At 48.8% G+C, this 26,318-nt stretch overlaps 2 protein-coding genes across 4 annotated transcripts; one reads left to right on the top strand and one right to left on the bottom strand.

Annotated features, from left to right (window-relative positions):
- Positions 1-669: 669 nt before the first annotated feature.
- On the bottom strand, positions 670-5,389 carry PTMS (parathymosin). Of its 2 annotated transcripts, none has more exons than XM_081061165.1 (5): positions 4,784-5,389; positions 1,888-1,959; positions 1,590-1,668; positions 1,389-1,450; positions 670-1,228 (listed from the first exon to the last, which is right to left on the bottom strand). In XM_081061165.1, the coding sequence occupies exons 1-5, from the start codon at positions 4,826-4,828 to the stop codon at positions 1,178-1,180; spliced, it is 309 nt and encodes a 102-aa protein (XP_080917291.1). In that variant the 5' UTR covers positions 4,829-5,389; the 3' UTR covers positions 670-1,177. The 2 variants fall into 2 exon arrangements, with proteins under 2 accessions (XP_080917291.1, XP_080917290.1); XM_081061164.1 differs by having other exon boundaries at positions 4,333-5,166.
- Positions 5,390-15,263: 9,874 nt separating this feature from the next.
- Positions 15,264-19,892, top strand: MLF2 (myeloid leukemia factor 2). Of its 2 annotated transcripts, none has more exons than XM_081061162.1 (9): positions 15,264-15,491; positions 16,036-16,114; positions 16,365-16,491; positions 16,748-16,783; positions 17,377-17,430; positions 17,824-17,952; positions 18,116-18,275; positions 18,872-19,084; positions 19,336-19,892. In XM_081061162.1, exons 2-8 carry the CDS (start codon positions 16,065-16,067, stop codon positions 19,057-19,059), a joined length of 744 nt encoding a protein of 247 aa, XP_080917288.1. In that variant the 5' UTR covers positions 15,264-15,491; positions 16,036-16,064; the 3' UTR covers positions 19,060-19,084; positions 19,336-19,892. The 2 variants fall into 2 exon arrangements, with proteins under 2 accessions (XP_080917288.1, XP_080917289.1); XM_081061163.1 differs by having other exon boundaries at positions 15,317-15,491; positions 15,882-16,114.
- Positions 19,893-26,318: the final 6,426 nt, after the last annotated feature.

The raw sequence follows: 26,318 nt of genomic DNA, 5'->3' as shown, positions 1-26,318 counted from the left end.
ACTGAGAGGACAGGGGTGATATGGAGAAATGCAGAAATCCTGCAACAGAGATCAACCTCTAGAAACACAGAGGCAGAAGTACTAGGGAAGGAAGCCTGAGACCGCCAGAGAGGAACTCTTGCTCCCCACCCCACTCAGCCTGAGAAGCCCAGCCTGGTGAAGTGGAGCGGGGGGTGCCAAACACTTGCAGCCAGCCTGGGAACCACAAGAGGCTCTGGAGTTCTCCCCTGCTTGACCAGGAGATCACTTGCTCAGTGCCAGTTCTGATGCCAGGCAACTCTCATTCCAGGTCCCAGAAGGTTGAGACCCAGGCCTCCCAGCCCTCTCCCACTGCAGGGATGGGACTTCCTGTTTCTGAGGCTGTTTCATTGCCTGGTTCAGCATAATAGGGCTGGTAGCTTTCCACTAGGCTCAGCAGTGTCTAGACCTGTTGTGGGCTAGCAGGGAAGTATGTGTGTGTGCATTGCTGTGGTAGGAGCATCCCTAAAAATCCAAAAACAAGACAACAGCTCTCAAAGAAGCTAAGCTCCATGTCCACCTCTGGTGCTGACCTTGACTTCTTGGGTAGTGGGTGGTAGGAGGGTGCTTTTTTATAGACAGGAAGACTCGTGACAGAATATGACATGGCCATCCTCCCTCCTCCCTCCTCCCCGGAAAGCAGGAGACAGGTTAAAAACAGAAGCGCGACCATTTCTTTATTAAATTATACAAAAAGGGGAGAGGGGCAGCTGTGGGGCTCAGTCCCAACTCTGGCCCCAACCTGGCCTGGCGCTGTCTGACAGTAGGGGATCTGAGGGAGACCCAGGAATCAGGCAGGTAAGGATGGACAGGACAGGAGGCTGGGTAGCAGAGGTTAGGAAAGAGAGGCTATGGGGGTAGTAGGGGTGGGGAGGGAGGGAGGGAGGGAAGGAGGAAGAGAGCAAGGAAAGGGACAGGGGCAACTGGGGACCAGCTGGGGAGCTCAGATGGAACAGGTCAGAAAATGGAACGATGGCAGAGTGAGGATGGAAGGACAGTGTCTGGAGAGGTGGATGTGTGAAGGCTAGGGAGAAAAAGGGTGGCAGCTCTGATGCAGGGTTCAGATCAAGGAGCCAGGTGAAGAGTGGCTGCACTTATCTGTTCCTGCCCCCACCGCCAGGCCCTGAGGGCCTCCCACCCCAGCCCATTGGCAGTGGGCTCATGCTGATGCCCCATTTTCTGTCTTCTGCCGCTTGGGATCAGCTTCATCCTGTGGAGAGGGAAAGAGCTGGGGTAGCTGTCAAATGGGAGAGGGACCTCCCAGGTCCGGCCCCGCCCATGCACCACAGGGATCTGGGTCCAAATCCAAAGGGCTCCCAGCCCCTGCTGCATCCCTGACAGCCCCTCAGATCCCACAACCCAGCCCAAACCTCCTCTTCAGCAGCTCTCTTCAGCGCGGGCCCTTCGTCGTCATCTTCTTCTTCTTCCTCATCTGAGGAGCCAGAAACGGGTCATTGGGGAAAGGCAGGAAGCTCCAGCAGACCCCCTGTGGTGGCCCTCAGCCCTGCTTCAGGTCTTCAAGCCCACCCTAACTCTGTTCCTTGGAGCCCAGCCTCCATGCCCATCCCCACCTTCTTCTTCCCCTTCATCCTCCTCCTCTCCATCCTCAGCAGTTTCTTCTTCCTCCTCCTCAGCTCCGTTCTCCTCCTCCTATGGGGAGCAGGACAGGGAGCTGTGTCAGGCTGGCTGTTTGCCTCCACCCACCATCACCATCAAAGGCAAGGGGCATTGGGAAGGCTCGAAGGTTGGGGCAGGGAGGATGGGAGGAATCAGAGGAAAGACGGGACCCAGCCTCCCAGGAAAATAACTGAAGGCGGGGATGGTGGGCAGTTATGGTCACAACCCCCAAGCTGCCTGACCCCTCCACACCTCCACCACTTCTTTCTTTCGCTCTTTCCGGCTAGCTTTCTCCTCCACCTTCTCTTTCTTCTCCTTCAGGTCCTGCAAGAGAGAAAGAGGTCACCTTTCTCTCACTACAAATATCTGTAGCCTTGAAGTCCCTCTAGCCCCAGTTCTCCCTCTGCAGTGAGCTCAGAGGAGTGTGAAATGGAGAAGGTGGCCAGAACAGCTTAGAGTCAGAACAGAGGTCCCAGGGTCCTTAAGACCACAAAGGGGCTGAGACCAGACACCTTCCCCAAGACTCAGGGAAGATGAAAAGTGAAGAAAGGGGACTAGGTGGCCCAGGTAACGGCTCACCATCCCCATCAAGTTCTTCCAAACCTCACTGGCTGAAGTTTAGCTCAGCAAAGCAAATTCCCTCCATCTGCTCAGAGCCCTGATGCCCCACCCCCTCCTAAGGTCCCTCCGCCTCCTTCGCCTGCCCTGCTCTGCCTTTTGTCTACCTCTGGGGCCTTTCCTGGTACTCTCCTGGGCATCCCTCCCAGCTTCCCCCCAGCTTCTGAAGCCTTTGTTTCTCTCTTTCTCTGTGCCTGTTCCCAGAATCCTCAGGCTCCTACTTGGGCAAATACCACAGGAATAGAGAGGGCACCCTAGCCTGATTCCTGGCACACCCCTCTCACTTTTTCCCACTCCCTCAAAAAACAGTTCAAGTAGTTTCCTCCTCCCCAGTTCATGGAGTGTGCACAGTATGATGGAAGGGTAGAAGTAATCACTTCCAGGGATGTAGGTCAAGCAAGATAAAAGAAACATGGGAAGAGTGTGGGACAAATGAGATGAAGAGAGACTCAAACAAGGTCTACGTCTAGGGTGGGACAGGAATACAGATGAGGAACGTAGCTGTATCGAGGACCCTCCCTTCGCACTGCTTCTCTCCTTCACCCCAAGATCTCAGCAAGCACACCCTGATACCCTATTCTGATGTGGCAGAGGGAGATGTTCCCGAGAGTCTCCTCTCTGGACACACGAGCCCATCTAATTTCAATTCCAGTTCTCTCCCTACTTCACCTTTGGCAGACATTGAGTGACAATGTCTCCGTGTGATCCGATCTGGTGCTGGTGTGCATCTCTGTGTACCTGATTCCATGTGGATGGAAGTTTTCTGTGTGACTAGATCACCCTGGGAGGGTGTGTCCTTTCTGGAATAGGACTGGGGATAGGAGAGGGGGTTGGAGCCAATGGGTGGCCTAGAGGGATACTGAGTTCCCTTCTCCCTTTCAGGGGAGTGCAGAATGCTTGACCCTCTCACTCCAGCTAGGTTTCTTCGTGTCACTTGGCTGTCCTCATTTCTTTGCCACATGGTCAGTATGGCATTTCTATTACCTGGTGGGCTTTCCCCTTCATCCTGGGCCTGGACAGCCAGAAACTAGTCAGCTTCTCTCTGGCCACAGCACCAGGTTTGTGTTTCCCTGGCCTGAGTTTCCCATCTGGGCTGATGGGGGGGAGGGCGGGCGGGAGAGAGAGTGCCAGGGAGAGAGGGAGACTACCAGAGACCGAAGTCCAAGGGGCAGGGCACTCTCCTCCCTGTCCTTCTGGTCACTGTCCTTCCATGATCTCTTTTCCAGCAGGGTATGTAATGCAGGTCTTGTGCTAAGCAGCTCCCTGGCCTCATTTACTCAACACAGGCACAGTGACACAGGCTGACACTGATTCACACACACAGCTACAGAGGAGCACCCACGCGACCCAGAGACACATGGCCTGGTGTTTGGGCATTCTGGCACACTTGAGATAGCACAAGAGCACAGTGGAGCCACTCAACACTCACAAAGAATACATGGCTTCAGAACATGTACGTCTCCACATGCACACATGTAACTGACATGGGCAGTCCCACATACTCACTGGATTTCAGACATACAAAGACACCTACTCAGTGAAATCACATGTCACCGCACAGCCCATTGGGAAAAGCACATCTTGTCAGATCTCACATGTAGCCCCTCTCTCTCGCAGTGTTTAATCCCACTGGTTCCCCCTTTTCACTTCACAGGCCTCCAGGAGACCTCTGTGACCTCCTCAGCACCCCCACACACACCCACCCCCAAGGTCAGGCTCCCAGCCTCCAAGCCCTGGCCAAATTAATTTCCCAAAGCGACACTCAGCAGGTTCCCTAGGGAAATTAAAGGAAGGTTAGAAGAGAGGAAAGGGCAAAGGGATGGGGCCAGGGAAGGGAACTGATGAGAGCAAGGACAGCTCCACACAAGGCTATGAAATGCTGAGCTTAGGCTTTTTCGAAGGCTGTTCCAAGTCTGCTTCTAATTTTCAGGGACTCAAGATTCTTTAAGTGTTTGGGGAGAGACTGGATGAGGGACTATGGAGAGAAAAAGCTGAAGGCCATGGAGGAAACAAGGAATAAAAATGGAAAACAAGGAAATAGAGGCAGTAGCTGTCCTAGGAAAGAAGAGGCAGTCGGACCTCGAGGGGAGGAGCAGAGAGGAGCAGCCTCCCGGGCGAGTCCTGTTTACACTGGAGGATTTCAAACCGCTTAGCCGAGGAAAGCTGAGAACAAACTGGAAGGAGAGACGAGGAAACCGGACGCGGAGGGAAAGCAGCGCGAGGGAGGGAGAAACCTGCCGGAGAGCTCCGACGGGAAACCGGCCCGGACCAGGAGCGCGGGCCTGGCCTGGAGAGGGGTGGGGACCCAAGCAGGGCCAGAAGCGGCGCTCGAGAAGCTAGAGGGCGCTGGCGGGTGGCGCGCCGAGTCTGGTAGGCAGCGCCAGGCTGGGGAGCGGGGGGAGGGCGGAGAGGGGTCCACCGGGACCCGGCGCCAGGGCAGCATGGGGCCGTCGGGGGCGGCCTGGGGAGCCCGACCGCGCGGCGCCCGGGAGTCATGCGGGATCCGGGCCCCGGCCGTCCCCGCCCGTACCTTGGCGCTCAACTCGGCCGCTGCCTCCACGCTCTTCTCCGACATGGTGCCGGGGCCGGGGCTGGCGGGGAGCCGGGGTCCCGGGGCCGGGACGGAGGGGCACTGGACGGCAGAAGGTGGCCGCGGCAGGAACCTGGCGCGGTGGCGGCGGCGGCGGCGACAGCGGCAGCGGCGGCCGCTCAGCAAGCTGGGTCTCTGGAAGAGGCGGCAGAGGCGCGCGGGGTGGGGCGGGGGTGGGTCTGGAGCGGGGACCCGCAGGGCTGCAGCCGTCCGGAGGACAGGCGGAAGGACGGTGCGGGTGGAGGCCCGCGCGCTCCGGCCGCGGTCGCTAGGTCCTCGTTTCGCCGCCCCCGCAACAGCAGAGCTGCCGCCGACCAGCCGCTGCCGCCCCCGAGCAGGGAACCCGCTTATAAAGGCGGCGTTGTCCGACGGGAGGGGCTTCCCAGGGGTGGGGCTGGCGGGAGCGGGGAGGAGAAGGGAGGGGAGGAGGATGAAAACGGAGGTTGGAGAGGTGGGGATAGGAGGATGAAAGCTGAGGGAGGGAGAGCGCGAGAGGAGGGAGGGAGGACGAGACCGGGAGGGGGAAATGGAGAGACTGACGGTCGCGGAGAAAGGAGTGGGGCGAGGAGGTGGGAAGGGGTGGGGTTCCTGCGGGGAGGGACTTCTCCTAATCCCGACCTACTGCCTGCGAATGTGGAGCCCTGTCTTTTGGGGGCGGACTGAAGGGATGGCCAGAATCCTACTGATTCCCCCAGCCCCCACCCCAAAGCCCTGAGATTTTGCCAAGGGACGGTGGGGGGAGCAAATAGAAAGGATGGGCAGGTATTTGAAAAACCAAAAGCCTAACGGAGAGGAAGAGGGTGGGGAGCTACTTCCACATCATGCTGGATTTCCCCTCACATCCTGCATCTACATTCTCTGCGTGGCCTTGAGAGGCGATGGGAGCAGAAAGAGCAGACCACCTTCCGTCCTGCTCTAGGCTGACATTTGTGACCCAGACTGGGTCCCTCCCTTCCGGGCTCCTTGTGCTCAGATGGGAATCAGAGGCCCTCCAGTGTCCTTTCTTCTCTTCTATCTCTGACCTTTCTTATTCGCCCATCTCACCTCACTTTTCTTTGCCTGGTCCTTCTATTCCTCATTCATCTGTACCCAGACCCCTCCCTAACAACAATTTATAACACACGTCTCTCTTCTGTCACCTATGCCCTGCTTCTCATTTGTCCTCTTCTACCCTTCCACCTCTGATCTCTTTCCCTCTCTTCCCCAAACAACTGTTCCTGTCAAATCTGTCACCTGGCCCTATATTCTTAGCTGATTTTCCTCAATTCCTCTTCATGTGCTATTTTCCCTTTCTTTCCGTTTCTCTTCCACTGTGTTGCCGTCTTCCTCAGCCTTTTGGAATTATGTCTGCCTCCTTTGCAAGGGGTCCAGGTCTGGAGTTCCAGCCCCACCCTACCACACATATCCTCAGTTCCTGGTTCTCAGTCTCAGTATCTTTGGGTCATTTTGAGAAGGTTGGGATTTCAGGAGGTGACAGGAGCTAGGCTGTGTATTAAAGGTCAGGAATGTGGATGGGGTGGAAGGCTAGGGTTTGGAAAAAGGTATCTTTGGGGTGTGTGCACTCCCGTATTTGTCTATTATTATTCGTCTTTTATCATTTTCATTATCTTAATAAAAAGGCACATTGATCCATCAGCATCATTTAGTATTTGAGTGCTTAACTACACCATCTTTTGGTCCCTTGATGTACACACCTACCAATTTCTCTTTCTGACTCTTCTATCGGTTTCTCAGTCTCCTCAAAAATCTTGGAGCCCCACCCAGGTTGTTCCTTGCTGAACTCGTCTATCTTTCTCTGAGATCTCTCTCTCTCTTTCTCTCTCTCTCTCAATCTGTTTCCCTGACTCACTCACTGATGTCTTTAACGATCTCTGACCCTCTCCATCTCAGTACTCTCTTGCTTCATTTCTCTCCCTCTCCCCCCACCTTTGCCCCCGCCCCCATCTCCCCGTCTCGCTCCCTCCCCGTCAGTCTCTTTCCTCTCCCTCCCCCCCCCATCGCCACCTCCCAGCCCCGCCTTCTGTCTCAGACACCCTGCTGGGCTCTTACCCTGTTGCCCTGGTAACCGCCCCCCACTCCGGTCACCTCCATTTCCCTTCCCCCCTCCAATCTCCGCCACCAAAACCTCCATCCACCTTCCTCCTATTTTTCCTGAGAGCCAATAGAAACTCTGTTGCCAGGTGGAATGCTCATTTGAATCAGCCAATCCAGGACCCTAACTGCTTGCCCTGCCTTATATGGGGATTTGAGGAGGGCCACTCCCCCGACTCCAGCCCCACGGGGGACCGGCCCCTACACTGTCCTTTCTCCCGGCTCTGGAGAGAGCCTGGGACCCTCTCTCACCCTTCTGTTAGGGCCTGGCCTCCCATTTCTGTAACTGGGACCACCCGGGTTAGTGTAGGGTGTGGGCCGGACTGTGGGTTGGGCCTCAGGGCCGGGGGTGGGGATGAGGTGTGATTAAGGATGGCGAGGCGGAGGGAGCCGGGAATTTTGCCCAGGGAGGGGTGTCTGGGAGCGGAGGCAGCTGCAGTGGAAAATTCCAGGGAGATGGAGAGGCAGAGAATGGGAATCCTGCCCCAAGGCCGAAGGGAACGCCTTGAGAATCCAAGAGTTTGGACACTAGGGTCTACAGAGACCACAGGAAAAAGACCTAGGAAACAGGAGGCCCGGATCTAAATCCCTTCCTGCGTGGGAGAAGCATCCCTTAGCCTTCCCAGTCTAGTTGGACAACAGACTAGTCTCCTAAAGTCTTGGCTTCATGACAAATAAGCTAGAAGTGAAACTTGGGGTGAATTTGGAGTGGGTGGGATGCTAAAAGCCAACTCCCATATGTGGGGTTAGTATCTGGGCTCAACAATGTTACGGGATGCCAGCCTTTGTTTGCTCCTTTCCAGAGAACTATTTCTGAGGCCTTGTGGAGGCTTGCCTATCCCTAGAGTTCTATTACTCCACAGTCCAATTGAGAATTTCTCCCACTAGCTGAATGGGAAAACCTGTTCTTCTTACACATTTTTTGGAGGTGGGAAAAAGGAGCTCAGGTGAGAACAAAGGAGGAATGAATTCCCTGGACACTATGACTTCTGTCTGGCCTGACATCCTAGAAATTTACCTCAGTACTGTGTGTGTTCAATTCTAACTATTTCCATCTCATTCTTAAGTGAAGACTTCTCCCTCTCCAGCTTCCTGGTTTTTTTTACTTTGCCTATTTATCTGATGGGTTAAGTGCTAAGTTATAATTCGAGGCTTTGGAGGACAGAAACCTGAGTTGGACCTTCCCACTCCTCACTGTTCTTTTAAATCTCCATTCCACTCCCAATAACCTGTTTCTGGTCCTCCTTTATCCTTTGCTTTCATATATATATATGTATCTTTAACAAACTCAAGTCAGTGGAGAGTTGAGAGGAGATGGACTCCTAGACAGAGACCTAAACCAGCTTACCTTTTATCCTGTTTGAGTATGTTGCTTAAGAAACCATCTTCACAACACTTAAGGCACATTCATTATGAACGCTACAAGTCAAGTTTTGTTCACCATTATAGTCTACTCATTCTTAAGTAGAGTTAAACTAAAAAAAATCATAAGTTTTCTTTTTGCCCTCTATATCAAGCTTGAACTTTTTTTTTTTTTTTTGGTTGTTGAGAGCCCACTGGCCCATGTGGGAATCGAACCGGCAGCCTTCGGAGTTAGGAGCATGGAGCTCTAACTGCCTGCGCCACCGGCCGGCCCAAGCTTGAACTTTTACACTACAACAAACTTTTATTGAACTCCTACTATGTCTTAGGCACGGTGCTATGTGATGGAAACACAAAGCTGAATGAAAAAGACATGGTCCTTGCCCTTAAGGAATAGATGAGGAGAGCTCAGTGAAAAGTACAACTTGAAAAGGGACACGCATCCAGTACCTCTTTCCACCAGTCAGACCAGACAGCACATTGTCCCACCTCCATGGGTACTCTTCAGGAATGCCTCCCTGATCTCTTCTGATTTTACAAATCCTTATCCATTGTTCTCAATTCCAAACAGCCTACCTTGGTTCTTCCACCCTTACTGATCGTCTCCTTCTCTTGTACACAATATCTAGCACAATACTAGGCACCAAAAAGGAAGAGCTCAATAAATTGGATTTCCTAGCCCTCACACACCATTTTGGACTGTCTCAGAGCCCTCTCATACTTCTTTCTTTGAATAGGTGGGGAAAACACACAGCATACTAAGATACTGGCTTGCTTCTCCCTGTGTTGGGATCTTCTCATTAACTACTGACGTCCTGGTCTTTGACGGAATCAGCATCACAACCAAAATATCTTTGCTTTCCTACTTCCCCATGAACTTTCTCCCCAGCAAAAAGAATTGATTTTGCCATCAGTACGTCTCCTCCAGATTGTTTGTTTGACTTTTCTTATTCTCCATGTCCTCTTTGTGACCTCCTTCACTTTTATACCTAGCATAGTTTGCTATGGCCCAACCTTCCAGTGCCCTGCTTTCAATTTCTGCCCCACATGTACTCTTCAAAAAGTCCTCACAGGCCTTAAAAAAAGTTCAGAAGTAAGATAACACTTATAGATGTTCTCTGGCTCTGTCCAATAAAATTTTCTCTGATGATGGAAATGTTCTATATCTGCACTTTCCAATAGGGTGGTCACTAGCCACGTGTGGTTATTGAACACTTGAAATGTGGCTAATGCAACTGAGGAAACTGCATTTTTTTTATGCTGCTTAACTTTAATTAAGCAACATTTTTTTTATGCTGCTTAACTTTAATTAAATTTAAATAGCCACATGTGGCTGGTGCCTCCATATTGGCCAGCACCACTTTAGACCTTGGCCCTAAGCTGTCTTTTTTTCCACTTCCTTTCCCTTCTCCATCCCCAGTGTTCTATACATAGAAAGTTAAGAGCACCTCTGGCTGCTATGTTGAAGGTCATCTGGGCCACTGTTGTCATATACTTTACCATAAGTACGTATTTGTTCAGGGTTTCCACACTTTCACAGATTAAACAGACTGTGGCTGATCCAGAGAGGAAAGTGAAAATGAAAAGGATAGCGGAAATGGGACCAGGAGTGACAGCTAGAGACTTATTTTGCTCAGAATGTAAAAGACTGAAGGAGGATTTAACCAGAAGGTAATAACAGTGTTGACTGAACCCTTCTAAGTGACTCCAGTCTCAGAGGTCCTGTCCTCACTCTTCCCAGTCGCCCTAAATGACTCCGTTATGCACTCCCATAGTTTTAAGTCCCCCAGCTAACACATAGCTCAAACAATGACGACTCTCAAACCTGCATCTCGAGCACTGGCTTCCCTCCTGAGCGCCAGAGTCATGACTCCAGTTCCCTTCCGTTCATCTCTCCCAGGATCTGCACAGCTACTCAAACCCCACATGTTCCAACTGAAATTCCCTCCTTTTCTATTTCAGTTAGAGGTACTGTCCTCTAGTCATTCATTCATCAGATTCCACCTTTGTTTCCTTCCCTAGATCCTTCACTTTCTAAAGATGCCCTGAGTGCCTCCTCTTCTCTCCAAGCCCAGTCCCACCTCTGCTCCAGAAGTCAGTATCACTCGCTGACTTTAAGCTTAACTGATTAAGGTTTTTAATCAATTTTAAGAATTTTTGTATCTTCAGCACTTACCTGCCTACCTGGCATGTGGTAGAAGCTCAAAAATGTTTCCTGAAATGCGTAAACTGCCTTTTTATCTAAAATAAAAGACTGTGGTAATTTCTCTGCATAAAACCCTTTGATAACTTCCCCAGGCCTATGGGATCAAGTCCAGAAGCAAACAGGGCCCTTTAAGGTCTGGTCCTTTTAACCTCTGTAGCCTTATCTCTTACCACTGTTCCCTCAAAAGTTTTGCTTTAGCCATTTATCTTTATTTATTTTTTAAATTCCTCATAGTTCTTCCCAAATGGAGCATACCTCGGTGCTTTTGCATTGATCACATCTTCTGCCTGGAATGCTCTCCTGGCTCCCCACCCCCAAGTCACTCCCTCCCTCTTCTGAACCACTTTTGCCCTTTTAATACACATCTTTCTATTGCAGACTTCATCACCAGATTATAATCGATTCCATGTTGGTCACCCTCTTGGGCAGAGATCATGTCTTACTTGTCTTTTCATCCCCAGCACTAGCACTATGCCTGGCACGTAGGAGGAGGTCAAGAAATATTTATTGACATGAACTACCACACAGGTAGCACAAAAATCAGTCCTCAATGCCCATGTTAATCACAAGATATACCGCCCTCCCTCAGGATGTCTTCTTCTTCTTCCTCTTCTCCTTCTTTTTTTTTTTTAAAGATTTCATTGGGGAAGGGGAACGGGACTTTATTGGGGAACAGTGTGTACTTCCAGGACTTTCTTCCAAGTCAAGTTGTTGTCCTTTCAATCTTAGTTGTGGAGGGCGCAGCTCAGCTCCAGGTCCAGGTCCAGTTGCTATTGCTAGTTGCAGGGGGCATAGCCCACCATCCCTTGCGGGAGTCGAAGAGTCGAACCGGCAACCTTGTGCTTGAGAGGACGCGCTCCAACCAACTGAGCCATCCGGGAGCTCAGAGGCAGCTCAGCTCAAGGTGCCATGTTCAATCTTAGTTGCAGGGGATGGAGCCCACCATCCCTTGTGGGACTCCAGGAGTTGAACTGGCAACCTTGTGGTTGAGAGCCCACTGGCCCATGTGGGAATAGAACTGGCAGCCTTCAGAATTAGGAGCACGGAGCTCCAAACGCCTGAGCCACTGGGCTGGCCCAGGATGTCTTCTTGAAATGATCAAAAGATTAAGACTTAAAACTCCAATGCTAATGCCAACTATTAACATTAGCATAGCTACCCAAGATAGTTTAACATCTAACATCTTATGGTCAAACTAAGTATGGAATTCACTTATTCTTGTTGTCCATATATCCTCCTGCTTTAGGTGGCTAGCTTCTAAAGGTAAGACTGTCCAGGTCAGTTATCGTGTGTAGCCACATGGTCACGATCTTCCAGCTAGATACAATTTCAGTATACTATTCTCAAACCAGTGCCTAGATATACTCAGTACAGTGTGGAATGGAAAATGGTCATTTATTTCTCACAGTTGCCCAGATCAAAAAACCTTAAAGTCCTTCTTGCCTCTTCTCCTGCATACTACATCCATCCATCAGCAAATTCTGTTAGTTCCATCTTCAAAAATATATCTAGAATCTGACCACTTCTCATCACCTCCACTGTTTCTAACCTACTCAAAGCCACTCACTATCATGTGTTATCTGGATTAAGGGAACAGCATGTTAATAGGTCTGTTTCTGCTGTTGTTCCCCAGTAGTCTATTTTCCATCCAATAGCCAGAGTGATCCTTTTGTAGATCTTATAAACTCCCACAAGATCTGGCTTCCTTCTTTTTCTGTGACTTTATCTCTTACTACTGCTCTTCCCTCACTCACATCTACGTAGGCACATTGGACTCTGTTGTGTTTTGAACACACCAAGCATACTTTGCCTTAGGGCCTTTGTACTTGCTATTTCCTCTGCCCAGAAAGCTCTCAACCCAACTAGCCCTCATTTTGTTCAGGTCTCTGCTTAAATGTCACCTTATCAATAAGAACTTCCCTATTCACCCTGAAAAGCAAACACCACCTCTCAGCTACTTACCTGTTCCTCTATCCCCTTCTACCTTGCTTTATTTTTCTCTATATCACTACTATATCTCCAGAACCAGGAACACTACCTGATACACAGTAGGCATTCGATAAATGTTTGTTGAGTAGATGTGCATATAAAAACAAATGGAAAAGCTGATTTAAAAGAAATGCTTCTGAGTCACTTTTCAAGGGAGTAAGTCACACTCACTCTGATCTGGTGTCCACTGTACAACTCACTCTCTCTACTTGGGCCAACTTAGTGCTAATTTTCAGGGTTTATCTCCCTCCCCCAGTGCATACACACATGTACATACACACATACTCAGTACACCCATTCACTTTGGCTCAGGCAGGAAATCTAGTCTCCCCTAACTCCCACATCATTGTCCCATCCTCACTCTCTTCCAGTATCCATCTGCTCTGGGATTGCTCCAGATGTGTGACCTCGCATCTAAAAAGGCCCCTTTTCTGGCCAAGCTCTACTCTCTCAAGGACTTCCTGACTTTGGCTCCATCAGATAGAGAAATAAATATAAAACTACTTCTGTTTCTTCCCAACAATTTTTATCCTCCTTGTGTTACTTACGCCTCACTCCTAGCAGGGTCCACTCTCCCTCTTATATCTTATCATTTACAAGACACTCCCGTGACTGAGGAATTTCTGTTCATCAGAGTTCACTGGACAGAGATGGATGGAAGGAAGGAAGGAGGAAAGGAAGGACAGAGAAAGGGAGGGAGGTAAGGTGATAGGAAAGGGATGGAAAAGGAAGACAGACACAAACTCTGGTTGTGGGAACAGAAAGGTTACTTGTAAAATTACATTCCTTCAATTCCTGGAGTAGATGGCTGCCTATAGGGTCTATCTGGGGGACTCTGGAAACGACCTCTTCCATCTTCTCCTTCATACCCATCCATTCAAGGATTTCTTTTAACCTGAGACAAAGTTCAGGTTTGGAACTTTGTCTTATAGTTAGAAGCTAAGTTGTAATTTGTAAATACTATTTTTTAATCTGCTCCATGGTTAGGAATCCATATATGCAAAGGACCGACTTAAGTTAAATGTGGATTTTCCACTGTCTGTGGTGCACCTAAATCCTGACTGTTCAAAGGTCAACTGTACTCCTAAGACATATAATACATTGAAATGAATACAATTAAAATCATGCAAAGGTAAAAATGACCGGGATCACATTCTTAAGTTTTGGAAGGAAGAAGAGGAAGGGCGCTAGGCACCTAAAGGCAGTAGGTAGAATACCACGTAATGGGAAAAGAAAAAAGGAGGAGGCTAGAAGCTAAGTGGTAACTCCTATCAAATCTGTTGAAGGTTGGACATGATCATATGAGAAGGAACAAGCTTGAAGTTGAGGGATGACACTTAATGTAAGTCTGGGCTGCAGAACTCGTACTGGGATACTGTTGATCACGTCCAACTACTTTTGTTTGGGGCAAGAGGAAAAGGGACACTGCAGAGATAGAGTGTCTGGAAGATAAATGCAAAAGATTTTACAAAGTTTCTTCCCCAGAAATATCAATGAAAAACAAATTTTCTTTTATTGTCTTTTTTTTGGCTTTGCCAGTCTAACTTTTAAATGATTTGTCTCTGTACCCGTTTCCACTATTGTTTTTTCCTCTTTAAAAATGATCAAGTCCAAAGAAACCTGAGAAGCTCTGCCCCCAGTATCCTTTCCTGAGTCACCAGGGACCCCCCCTCCCTTTTTCTCCCCCAGGGAAGTATTGGGAACAACTCTCATTGTCAGGCTCCACATAGCACTAATATGGCTAGCAGCCAGAGTAAAGAACCAGGGAGAGCTAGAATTTGGATAAATCTGGTTTAAAGTCCATCCTAGACAGTCCAAATCCCCTGACACCCAGGGGGAGGGCCCTTCTCTCCAGTTGGGCCAGATTTTATGCAAGACGTGTACTATGTCAAAGTATCAGTCTTTGGCCTCGGAGTCAGGTCTCCTGGGTCTGTTTCCAGCTCCGCCCCTGGGTGATCCTGGTTAATGGAGCTCTCCATCCCTTTTCTTCCTCTCCCAATTTAGACCCTTGACCTACCCACCTGACTAGAGGCAAGAAAGATCAGTGCAGGACTGAGAGCTCTTGAGGACAAAGGAGTTAGAGAAAAGAAAGGGGAGACTGGCACTAAACTAAATGATTTCAGAACTAGAGCCTTTCCCGTCTGACCCTTCACAGCAGGGTAATAGAGGGGTCCAGGAGCCTGGCCAACTCCTGTTCCCTAGGGGCTGTAGTTCCAGTCTGGCCGAAGAGCGCCATCTGGCGGCCGAACGCCCCCAACCCAGATTCTCTGCCCCAGTCCGAGTTCTCGAAGCTAAAGACCTGGGCAGAACTGTCACCTCCTCCTCTACGTCACTCCGAGGACCACGCCCCTGCCTCACTAGCACCTCTTTCTGAGGGGACTGGCCCTAGTGCTTCCCCGGCTGAATTGCCGCCCTTCCTACCTCTCGCGCTGAACGCTTCTCCGGTAGAATATCTGCTCCAGGCTCCCCCCATGATCCGCCCTATTTGTCGTCCACCGGGAGCCCGGCCCTCCCCCATGGGAATCTGCCCCTCGTCCTCTTCCTCTGAGTGAACGTGCCGCGCCGCCCCGCCCCAGCCCCGACCCTCGCGAGTAAAGGACTCCTCTGCTCCCCACCAAACCCTTACAAGGGAGCCTGTTCCTGTCCGCAGACCCCAAATCCAGTTCACTAATCAGGACCCTCGCCCTGCCCCCTGCGTTCCAACACCCCCGGAGCGAGTCCTCGCCTCCTCCCTACTCCCGCCAGTGGGCGGAGCTTCGCGAGCCCAGCCCTGGGGTGGGCGGTCCGAGCGTGACGTCACTTCCGTCCGGGCCTGGCCGCGGTTCGAGCTCCGTGGGCGGAGGGGTGGTACGGAGGTGGCAGCTGTGGGAGGAGGCGGCGCGGGAGGCCGAGGAGCTCGAGTCCGGACCAATCCCGCGTCCCGGGCCGCAAGCCCTGATCCTGCAGCGCACCGAGAGGCGAGACCGGCCGGATGGGCCGCTGAGCCCGAATCGGGGACCGGTGAGACTCGAGCGGAGCTGGGCTGCAGGGTCTGCGAGGATGGGATGGATGCAGGGAGGGGAGAGAGTCAGGCCCGCCTCTCCTGCTTGCCTAGCGAGGAGGCCGGGGCTAGGGGTCCTCCGTCGCGGTGGGGACTACGAGGCCCGCCAGGGAAGGCCTGGCTGCGGCTGGGTGTAAAGAGGGGGCGGGGTGGTTGGGGTCATTAATGGGCGTAGGGCCAGCACTTGGGATTCGTATCCGGAACAGTGGCGTCGGGGGAGGGGGAGTGTGCTTCTGGCCTGGGCTTTGGGAAGAGGATGGCTCTGAGTGGGGGAGGCAGAAAACTGAGAGGCTTGAACATTTTTCCATGGCCCTCCTTGAGAGAGGTCTGAAGGGCTCTTCTTTCCCTAGAGGGTGGTGTTGAACACCTGGAGAAGGGCCTCACTAGAGTTTGAGGAGGGTCAGCTACAGTATTCGGAAGGGACAGTGCTCTGAGAGTCCCAACACTGAGCGGATGTGCAAATCCTGGCGGCATCCAAGTATCTGAGCCTCCACATCTTTACAGTGTTGAGCCCCCCTGGAGCTAAAATCAGGATGTTCCGCTTCATGAGGGATGTGGAGCCTGAGGATCCCATGTTCCTGATGTGAGTATTCCCTCCCACTCAGGCTCTAGAGCACTCATCCCACTCCATTTCAGGTCTCCGAGTAGTTCCGACAAACATCTGGGTTCCCACTGCTGGCACTGATTGGAACTGGCTGGATACTCAGTAACAGCTCAGACTTAGAGGGGAAATAGGCATCTGTGCCATTGTTTCCTTAGGACTGTTTTCTTTTGGGGGGAGGGGTAGTTGACTACTTGGCCCTCTGTCATCATACTGTATACTCACTCCACAGGGACCCCTTTGCTATTCACCGACAGCATATGAACCGAATGTTGTCAGGTGGTTTTGGATATAGCCCCTTCCTCAGCATCACAGATGGCAGTATGCCAGGGACCAGACCTGCCAGCCGCAGGATGCAGGTAATGGTGCTGCAGTGTACCTGAGACCCAAAGAAAGGTTGGAGGGTGGTTACTAAAGTGCTTGATTTTTCTTGCACTACAGCCAACTTAGCAAGTGGGATGATCAAGGAGTGGGCAAGGGGTCCGGAAAAAGGGCTTAGTGATCCCTTTTTGAGAGGAGGATGGTGAAAACGCTGAGGCCATGGGCTTGGTTGGTTTCAGATTGCAATGAGATAGGATGTGGTCTCTAATTTCTGTTCCTTCCTTGTTCCTGTAGGCTGGGGCTGTCTCCCCCTTCGGGATGCTGGGAATGGTGAGTCCTCATCTCCTTGTGTCCTTCCATCTCAGATACATTCTATATCCGTAGGTATTTCCAAATGTCCCTCTTTGGAATAGCCTTATAGGTAAGCCTAGAATCTTTTTATAGTGTTCACAGAGCTCTGGGCATGCTGTGTGCTATGAGTCCTGTGAGGTAAAGATGCTAACTTATTGATTCTTGTCCTTCTAGGACCCATACTCATTAGGAAAATGTAATTGTCTAGCACAGTTTGTTCTTTTGAGGAGGGAGGTGCAGTTAAAGGGGCTGCACCCTTTAACTGGTTTTTAGAAAATTTTTCTTACAATTTCATGCCCAACCCCTTTATAGGTTAGAGTCAATTGACTTTGGCATGCTTCCTAAAGAAAGGAAATAGGGCAGTCAGGAGAAGGAAAATTGGATCAGAGCAGCCATAGAGACTGAGGAGGTAGGCGGCAGTCTACAGGAAGAGAAACATGAAGAAAGATATGTTCACAAAGAATGAGAAAGAGCAGTTGCTAGTTGTGAAGGAAAAAGAGACAGGGACCATGTAGCCATGTAGCTAGTGGGTCATCTCAGCATTGACTCTGCTTTCCATCTTTTTGCTGCAGTCAGGTGGCTTCATGGACATGTTTGGGATGATGAATGACATGATCGGGAACATGGTGAGACTCTTGCCCCATTCCCTTCCCTGGCTCTGTTCTCAGTGATGACTGGCAACACCTTGAGCCCCCGAGGCAGGAATGGGGAAGGGTGTGTTAGAGAAGAGGTGAAGCTGAATTAAGAAATTGAGCCTGGAGAGCACTGGGTCCCTGTATCTGCTCTCATACCTGAGTGAGAAGCAGCGGCAACACGCTTAAGTGCATAGTTAAGGCTTGCTCTCTTAAGGTTCTCCTTTATTGTAGAGGAATTTGGGGAGTAACGGTGAGTCCTGATGTTTTCTGAGTTCTCACATTTTGTGAGGAATATATGAGCAAGGACAGGCAGCTAAAGTGTGAGAGCCTGTCTCCAGAGGGGAGCCCTTCCCCTTCAGTCCTGCTGTACGCTTTCCTCTTCAGGAACATATGACTGCTGGAGGCAATTGCCAGACCTTTTCATCCTCCACTGTCATCTCCTACTCCAATACTGGTGATGGTGCTCCCAAGGTCTACCAGGAGACGTCAGAGATGCGCTCGGCCCCAGGCGGGGTGAGTTGGAGGGCTTCTCTCAGAGAAGGCAGGATTGAATGGCAGCTACAGAAACCCTGGCTTTTTTTTTAGGATTGGGTAGTGGGTGGTTTGTCTGTCCCAGGTTGGTGTGGCCAGGGCTTTGGAAGGGGCAGCTCAGTGTGCTGTGTTCTGCCCATCTCAGATCCGGGAGACTCGGAGGACCGTACGGGACTCGGACAGTGGACTAGAGCAGATGTCCATTGGGCATCACATTCGAGACAGGGCTCACATCCTCCAGCGCTCCCGAAACCACCGCACAGGGGACCAGGAGGAGCGGCAGGACTACATCAACCTGGATGAGAGTGAGCCTTCCTTCCCGCTCATCACCTTTCCAGCTTCTTGGCCAGTGGCCACTAGTCCAGTTCCTGTGAACTAAGAGATACCAGCTTTCTCTTCCTATCTCCATACATATTTCTTGGGCAAAGTTATGGGTGAGCCCCATATTATTTCACTTGGAGCCTTGTTGGCTTAGGAACTGAGTCAGGTGCTGGCAATGTCCTAACCACGGAGGGGCAAACTTTGTCACCTAAGTCAGATATTGATAGTAATTTACCCTTCTCTGCCTGGATCCATTTTTTTCTCCTCTATTTCTTTTCAAATAAGCAAATACTTATTAACTACTTATTGTGTGCTTGGGATTACGCTGTTTAAGTAATTATCCCATTCCTGATTTCTTTATCCAGTAGTCATGCCTTAGGCCTGCTAGGGGCTTCCAGGAACGATGTTGAGCTCCAAATTGCTAAATAAAGAAGTTGCCCTCCCCCACACATCCCCATGCACCTACTTGCAGCCTTTTTTGCTGTTTTTCAGTCTTAGAAGCTTGTGGCTCACTCTTGCATCTGCCTCCAGAAGCCAGGTTGTCCATAGATGTCATGTCTGGTCTCTGTGTCCTCTTCAGGTGAGGCCGCAGCATTTGATGATGAGTGGCGGAGGGAGACATCTCGATTCCGGCAGCAGCGTCCTCTGGAATTTCGACGGCATGAGGCTTCAGGGGGTGGGGGACGAAGGGCTGAGGGGCCTCCTCGCCTGGCCATACAGGGACCTGAGGATTCCCCCTCCCGACAGTCCCGCCGCTATGACTGGTGAGGGCCCTGGGCCCTCAGCCTCTCTTGTAAGTATCAGAGGGGGAGGAATTGTAAGGTGTCAAACACTGGAGGGTGGTTGGGGAGTGGGCCTGTGCACATTCCTGTGCCATGAGGCAGAAGCAGTCTAGGTGCCCAGCAAATACTGCCTTTCGTAGTAGAAGTTTTAGTTGGTATGGGAAAAGAGAAGAATGCTCTCACTGGAATAGGGGTTAAGCCCCAACTCCTGGCTTTATATTTTCTTCCTTTTGACTTGTGCTCATCTCTCTTCCCCTTGTAGGTACAGGCTGAGCGGCTGAGAAATCATCCCCTGAAATAACTTTTTCCTCTCCAACTCCCACTCCCACTTTAATATTAAATTAACAGGCAAGCTGGCCCCCACCTCTCCCTGGGGGTCTCAGGGAGAACCTTTCACTGCCCCCTTTACCTACTTTTTCCTTCTTTAATCCCCGTGCCATGATGACTCCACTTCTCCTGTATCCGCTAACTTGATTTTTCATTTTGCTGCTCCATCTTTGAACCTCTTCACCTTCCCCATTCTTCCCCTGACGTGCATTGAAGGCTTTTGTGGGGAGCTCTGGGTTTAGGGGCCTCCTCCATCCCTTAGTTACCCTGGATGTTTGCCCACCTCCTCCTCAAATCCCCCGCTGCAGGGGCCATAGCCCTCATCCAGGGCTGTGTATGGGGGGAGAGGACTGGTTCCCAACCTTTTCTCCCTTCCCACCCCTTACACATCACAAAAATCTTCCCTATGCCCTTCTCTGCCTTTATTTTTGATTTGTGCAACTTGTAACTAGGTGTTTATGGAATAAAGGAGAATGGAAAAAAAAGACCAAATAGGGTTCTGGCTTTACTTTTGATCTTTTCTCTGTTCAATTTCAACCCTCCTGTCTCCTTCTAGTCACCTTACCTTCCCTCTGTCTCCACACGTAGCCTTCATGACTTGAGTTCAAGCCCAGTGCCTCAATGGTAATAACACTGGCAGCAGTGGAGCTCAGGTGGGCTAGGCTAGGAGGATGAAACATAAGGAGTTATCTTACTGGCTCTCTCCCTTGCTTTTGCTGTAACTTCATTTGTTGGGGAATATAGGGCATATCTCATAGGTATTTGAGGAATTTGCTGCCCTTTGTCCCTTGGGCATGGTCTCTTCCCTGGACTCTGGGTGGGAACACTTGTGGTACAGAGCAGGAAGGAGCCCAAATAACCCTATGCAGGCCTTCAGGGGGGAGGAACTCTGGGGTCAGCAACATTCTATCACATGTTCTTCAGACCCTTTATCCCCAATAATTGAGAATTTGAGCCCAGGGAAGGAGACCAGAGAAGAAAACTAACCTGGAACCTGAGCAGTACTAGAAGGGCATGAAGTGCTCAAATTTCTCAAGACATTCACGCTTGCTTGATCTGGCTCAGCCAAATGGGTCACTCTGCTCCTCTTGTGAACTTATTAACGATGGTAAACGCTTGTGAGAGTCTGATGATGGTTTCCTCTATAAAAATCTTTAGTTCTTTTCAGTTGGTAAATCAAAGGCAAAAAAATAAAATCAAATAAAAATCAAGGCTCTGGGTCCTCTCAGTGAAGGGAGGTTTTCCCCCATGTCATTGATGGACAAATAGATTCAAGAGGGTTTGTCTAGCTCAATGAGCTGAGGGATGAAGTTGAGTTCAACAATCAGGCAGACTTCCTAGTCCAAGGCAAGTTTTAAATCTCATTAAATAGGGCTGGTGAAGATACGTGACGAGGGTCAAGTGAACCAACCCAGTGGCTAAAGGATCCAGAAATCCCAGAAGTCAAATGAGTATAGATAATCCATCTCCACCTGGGTGCTGCATTGTGGATGATGGGACTCAAAAGTGTCCACAACCCTCAGTTTCAAGTGTAATCTGTGCTCTGCGTAGATAGACATACTTACTTCCTCTGGGAATGGGAGTTGCCTTCATCAGTCTCCTGAGGCAGCAGGGAAAAGAGCACTGGAGTTATCGATGGAGCCCACAAGTTGGGTCCTGGTCTGCCACCAGCCTAGCCATGTGGTCTGGGTCAGGTCATTCATTTCCCCAGACCTCAGCTATGTAGGTCCCTTCTAGCTACAAAATCTAAGGCTACAATTTGTGCCCAGCATCAACCTGGATTTCAGTTCCAGTGCCCACACTCATGGGTGTAGTTCTGAATGGAGGCTGGAGCAAGACAAGGGTTACCCTTATTTCCATCTAGGTGAGTTGCTAGTGTTTCACAAGCCCTTTTGGGTTCTGGCTTTCAGACACATGAACTAATTTTCACCCCTGCCCCCTGTTGTTGGGTGAGGACTACCCTTCAACCCACCACTTATTGCTGGGGTTTGTGACAGTGATATGTTGTGGGAAATTGTTGTTAGCAGCAGCCACTAAGTGAGCACCAAGAACCAGCTCCCTGGCACTTCCTGACCTGTCTGCCATTATGGTTTGAGGGCCAGGAAGCAGAGACAGGAAAGGAACTCTCAGGAGGGACTCTGACATTTTATTTCTGGTCAGTTCTCCAACGGCTCAGACTCATTCACAAGGGCCACCCGCTCAGCTCTTGGTTCAACAGATGTTCAGAGGACATGGTCAGACTCACTTAGGTTATTTCCTCCACCCCAGAAAATTATAGGTTGGAAGAGGCTGATACTTGGTGAGAGACTGAATTATGTAGAGGAGTGAAATTATGAATACAGACTGACATGAACGAGACCTGGGTCCACCATTTAGCTCTGACTGCAGAAGATTCTTAATCTCTTAATCTCCTGTTTGTAAAATAGGACTTTCTAGTCACTGGTGGCAGTAGGGACATGGATTCATACCTTAGAATTGTGAAAATTAAGTGAGCTAGTACAGAGAAAGCATTTGACACAGTGCATGGGATAAAAAGGACTAATTTCTCCCCAGTTTTTCCTGTCTTACTCTGTCAGTGTTTTCTGCGGTCCTTATCCCTGGGTCCATCCTCAGGACTCCTAAATACTTCCAGACTTCCAGACACAACCTAGAAATCATCTTACTGGTCTTGAATCAACTAGCTCCACTTGCTGGTGTTTTCCCTCCCCCCACCCAGTGGTAACAAAGGGCTTTGGGTCCCATTAACACTCTTTACGCAATGCCCAAGTCAGAAACAGGTTCCTGGGAGAACCAAGATCTGATCCACAGAACACAGTAGCCTGGTCTCCCAGCCCTCATATTCCAGTCCTTTTAACTCCACATACCTATCTCCCCGTAAGCTCTCAGTCCTGGAATGGGGCTGACGGAACCGCAAGGCTCAAGGATTGCTTCTCTCAGGCCATTCCAGTTGGGCTAGGGGTAAGAAAACAGCCTTAACCTCTCTTCCCCTTTTACATCACTGGGGTCTTCAGATGGAAACGGTGAGAGCCAGGTGAGGCTGCACTAGAGGAGGGAGATGAAGATAGGGACAGTTAGGCATAGGAGGTGCTGGGAGGTGAGAGAAATAACCAAGGAGACTAGGGGCACTGAGAAGCCTTTGTATAGCTGGTTCCCCTAAGGAGCCTCCCAACTAGCTTCCATCCCTGGGGAGAAACGTGGTAAGGGCACGGAGCTATTGTGACTTGCGGGGAGAGCACCTGAGGGGCTGGGGTGCAGAAGACAGGCAGAGCTGCTAGAGAAGGTGAGCCTGAAGCCCCACGCGGAGTGTGACAGCTCGGAGCCTTCCCAGCTTGTGTCTGGCCTTGAATGATACCTCGGGGGATCAGAGAGGCAGGTAGTTCTTCCCGCTCTGGTCTCAGACAGCGCCCCCCCTGCCCCTCCCCACCCGCCTTCCATCTCCGACTTGACTGTCCCAGGGATGAGATGATCTGGGCTGGCATTCAGAGTTCCTTGGCCTTATCTGCTCTTTATGATTCTTTTCTTCTTATTATTTTTTGGATAGGAATCGGGTGCTGCCCCTGGTTTCTCCCACCATCCATTCCATCCTCTTTATCTTCTCTGTCACCTGTCACCTGGAGAGCTTGCAAGTTCTGGACAATTATTCCCAAGATGTCAATGTCCTCTAGCCAGAGGGCGAGCCACGTGTCTGAGGGGTCTGAGGCTATGACATTTGGACACATGAAGCTGGAGGATGGGTCAGAAGGGGGCATGGGAAAGGTCTGTAGAGGTGGGACTGCATCTCTAAAAGAGGGAGCAAAAATACCTTTGGAAAGGTCAAGGTGACACTGAGGTGGGAAATGGTTTGATGAAAGTAAACAAAACTATGTTCTTAGAAAACTACTGGTGAACTTCAAGACATCCTGGACTAGGTGGGGAGGAGTTCCCAATTCACAGCGAATGTGGCAGGGAAGGACAGAAGCTGATTCCCAATACAATAGCCCTTGACTTAAGCAAACCAAAGATATGATGTAATTTTAGAGTTGAAGGAAACCTTAGCGATCACCTCTGGACATTCCCAAATATGGCAGCAGATCAGAATCAGCATCCCAGACCTACTAAAGCAGAATCTCAAGGTTGAAGAGGATTCCAAGGTATCTTAGCAACAATCACAGATACCATCCAAACCGGCTCCTATGTTACTGCAGAAGAAACAGGTGAATGGTGAACATCATACAGCTACCTAGGAGCACTGCAAGAGCCACGACTCAAAATCCAGTTGACATAAATGATATTAATATGGAATGATTCCATACTAATGATGGGGGTCCTTTACATAGAAAGTTCCTTGGTGAGTTAAAATTTTTAAAACAATTTATATTAAAATTTACCCAAGTAATAGTGTTTAAAATGATGGACTGCCAGTAGCCCAGTATGTCTGTTTTTTTTAATCTTGTGTTTTTAAATATACAGTAAAACTGCTCTGTGTACAGTTTCTATGAGTTCTAACACATAGAGATTTGTGTTAAGCTCCACCACAATCAGGATCAAAACAGGTCCATCACCCTCAAGCCCTCTCCTGCTGCTCTTTGTAGTCACACCCTTCCTCTAATCCTAACCTTTGGCAACCACTGGTTTGTTCTCCTATGCTATCGTTTGGCTGTTTCCGGAATGTCACATAATGAAATCATATAGTGTGTAACCTTTTGAGAGTGACTCTTTCACTCAGCTTAATGCCTTTCAGATTCACTTATGTTGTTGTGTGTGTTAATAGTTCACTCCTTTTTATTGCCGCGTAGTATTCTACTATGTGTTTATAATATGTTTATCCATTCACTTGTTAAAAGACCATCCCACTTTTTGGCAATTATGAACAGAGCTGCTACAAATTTTCGTATGCATGTTTTTACATGAACATGTCTTAGTTTCTTTAGGAATGAAATGAAGTGGGATTGTTAGGTGATTTGGTAAGTGTATATTTAAGTTTATAAGAAAATGCCAAACTGTTTTCCACAGTGGCTGCACCATTTTGCATTCCCACCAACAATGTAAGAGAGTTCCAGTTGCTTTGCATCATTGCCAGCAGTTGATATTGTCAGTTTTTATTTTATTTCGCCTATTCTATTAGGTGTATAGGTATTCTTCTATTTATTCTAATAGATCGCTCATTGTGATTTTAATTTGTATTTCTGTAATGTCTAATGATGTTGAGCACCTTTTCATGTGCTTATTTGCCATCATTACAGCCTCTTTGATGAAGTGTCTGTTTAAGTCTTTCGGCCATTTCTCAAAATTGGGTTGTTTTTTCTTACTGTTGTTTTGAGAGCTCTTTGTATGTTCTGGTTAGATGTCCTTTGTTAGATAGGAATTTGCAAATATTTCTTCCCATTCTGTAGCTTGTCTTTTCCTCATCTTGATGTTGTCTTTTTCAAATCTGAATTTCAAATCTTAATTTTGATGATGTTAAACTTAACACTTTTTTCTTTTGTGAATCATATTTTTGGTGTTATATCTAAGAATGTTTGCCTAACTCTGGGTAACTAAGATTTTCTCCTGTTCTTAAAGTTTTATACTTGTACATCTTATATTTACATCTCTTCTTGAGTGAGCTTTGATAGCTTGCTGCTTTCAAGGAGTTGGTGAATCTAAATCATTCAATTTATGTGTGTAGAATTGTTTGTTGTATTCCCTTACTAACCTTTTCTTGTCTGTGGAGTATGTATGTCGTGATCTCTCCTGGGTTATTCCTGATATTGGTAATTTGTGTCTTCTCTCTCTCTGTCTCTCGTCAGTATGGCTAGAGGTTTATCAATTTTATTGATCATTTCAAAGAATCAACTTTTGGTTTCATTTGACTTCTTCTATTTTTCGTTTTTAATTTCATTAATTTCTGCTCTTATGTTTATCTTCTGCTTTGATTATTTTTGCTCTTCTTTATGTACCTTCTCAAGGTAGAAGTGTAGATTGTTGACTTTAGACCTTTCTTGTTTTCTATTATGCTTATGTGATGCTATAATTTTTCCTCTAATCACTGCTTTTTGCATCCCACATATTTTGTATTTTCCTTTTTGTTAAGTGCACAATATTTTCTAATTTCTCTTTGAGCCATGGGTTATTTAGAAATGCGTTGTGTAGTTTCCAAGTGTTTAGAGAGTGCCCTGTTAGCCTTCTGTTATTAGTTTCTAGTTATAATTCCATTATGGTCAGAAAACATACTTTGTATGACCTCAATTCTTTTAAATTTGTTGAGGTTGGTTTTATGACCCAGAACATAGCATATCTTGATAAATGTTTCATGTGCACTTGAAAATAAAAAGTATATTCTTCTGTGTTGGCAAGTGTTCTATAAATTTCAATAAGATCCTATTGGTTGATGGGCATCATTCAGTTTTGTATACTTCTATACATTTGCTGATTTTCTGTTTATTTGTTCTGTTGATTACTGGGTGAGGAATTTTGAAATTTTCAACTCTAATTGTGGATCTATCCACTTTTTCCTTTGATAGCTATAAGTTTTTGCTCCATGTATTTATTTTTTTTTTAAAGATTTTATTGGGGAAGGGGAACAGGACTTTATTGGGGAACAGTGTGTACTTCCAGGACTTTTTTCCAAGTCAAGTTGTTGTCTTTTCAATCTCAGTTGTGGAGGGTGCCGTTCAGCTTCAAGTTGTTGTCGTTTCAGTCTTAGTTGTGGAGGGCGCAGCTCAGCTCCTGGTCCAGTTTCTGTTGCTAGTTGCAGGGGGCGCAGCCCACCATCCCTTGCGGGAGTTGAACCGGCAACCTTGTGGTTGAGAGGACGCGCTTCAACTGAGCCATCCACGTTGCTCCATGTATTTTGAAGCTCTGTAGTTAGATGCAGAGACACTTGGAAATTTTGATATGAAGTTAATTTGTTAATATGTGCATATCCACTTCCGCTTTCTTTTAATGATAGTGTTTGTA

The sequence above is a fragment of the Rhinolophus hipposideros genome (genome assembly GCF_964194185.1).
Source record: "Rhinolophus hipposideros genome assembly, chromosome: 9".
Classification (NCBI taxonomy): domain Eukaryota; kingdom Metazoa; phylum Chordata; class Mammalia; order Chiroptera; family Rhinolophidae; genus Rhinolophus; species Rhinolophus hipposideros.
Note: the sequence above shows the minus strand (reverse complement) of the source record. Positions and strands in the feature narration are given on the sequence as shown.

What these genes read in the sequence shown, in the direction of transcription:
- MLF2 (XM_081061162.1), top strand. Translation starts at nt 16,065, where the DNA reads ATGTTCCGCTTCATGAGGGATGTGGAGCCTGAGGATCCCATGTTCCTG. An exon ending in CTGCCAGCCGCAGGATGCAG is followed by an intron (nt 16,492 to 16,747) that starts GTAATGGTGCTG and finishes TTGTTCCTGTAG; the next exon opens with GCTGGGGCTGTCTCCCCCTT. An exon ending in CCTTCGGGATGCTGGGAATG is followed by an intron (nt 16,784 to 17,376) that starts GTGAGTCCTCAT and finishes TTTTTGCTGCAG; the next exon opens with TCAGGTGGCTTCATGGACAT.
- PTMS (XM_081061164.1), bottom strand. Translation starts at nt 4,749, where the DNA reads ATGACTCCCGGGCGCCGCGCGGTCGGGCTCCCCAGGCCGCCCCCGACG. An exon ending in TCTCTGCTCCTCCCCTCGAG is followed by an intron (nt 1,960 to 4,332) that starts GTCCGACTGCCT and finishes TCTCTCTTGCAG; the next exon opens with GACCTGAAGGAGAAGAAAGA. An exon ending in AGAGAGCTGCTGAAGAGGAG is followed by an intron (nt 1,229 to 1,388) that starts GTTTGGGCTGGG and finishes CCCTCTCCACAG; the next exon opens with GATGAAGCTGATCCCAAGCG.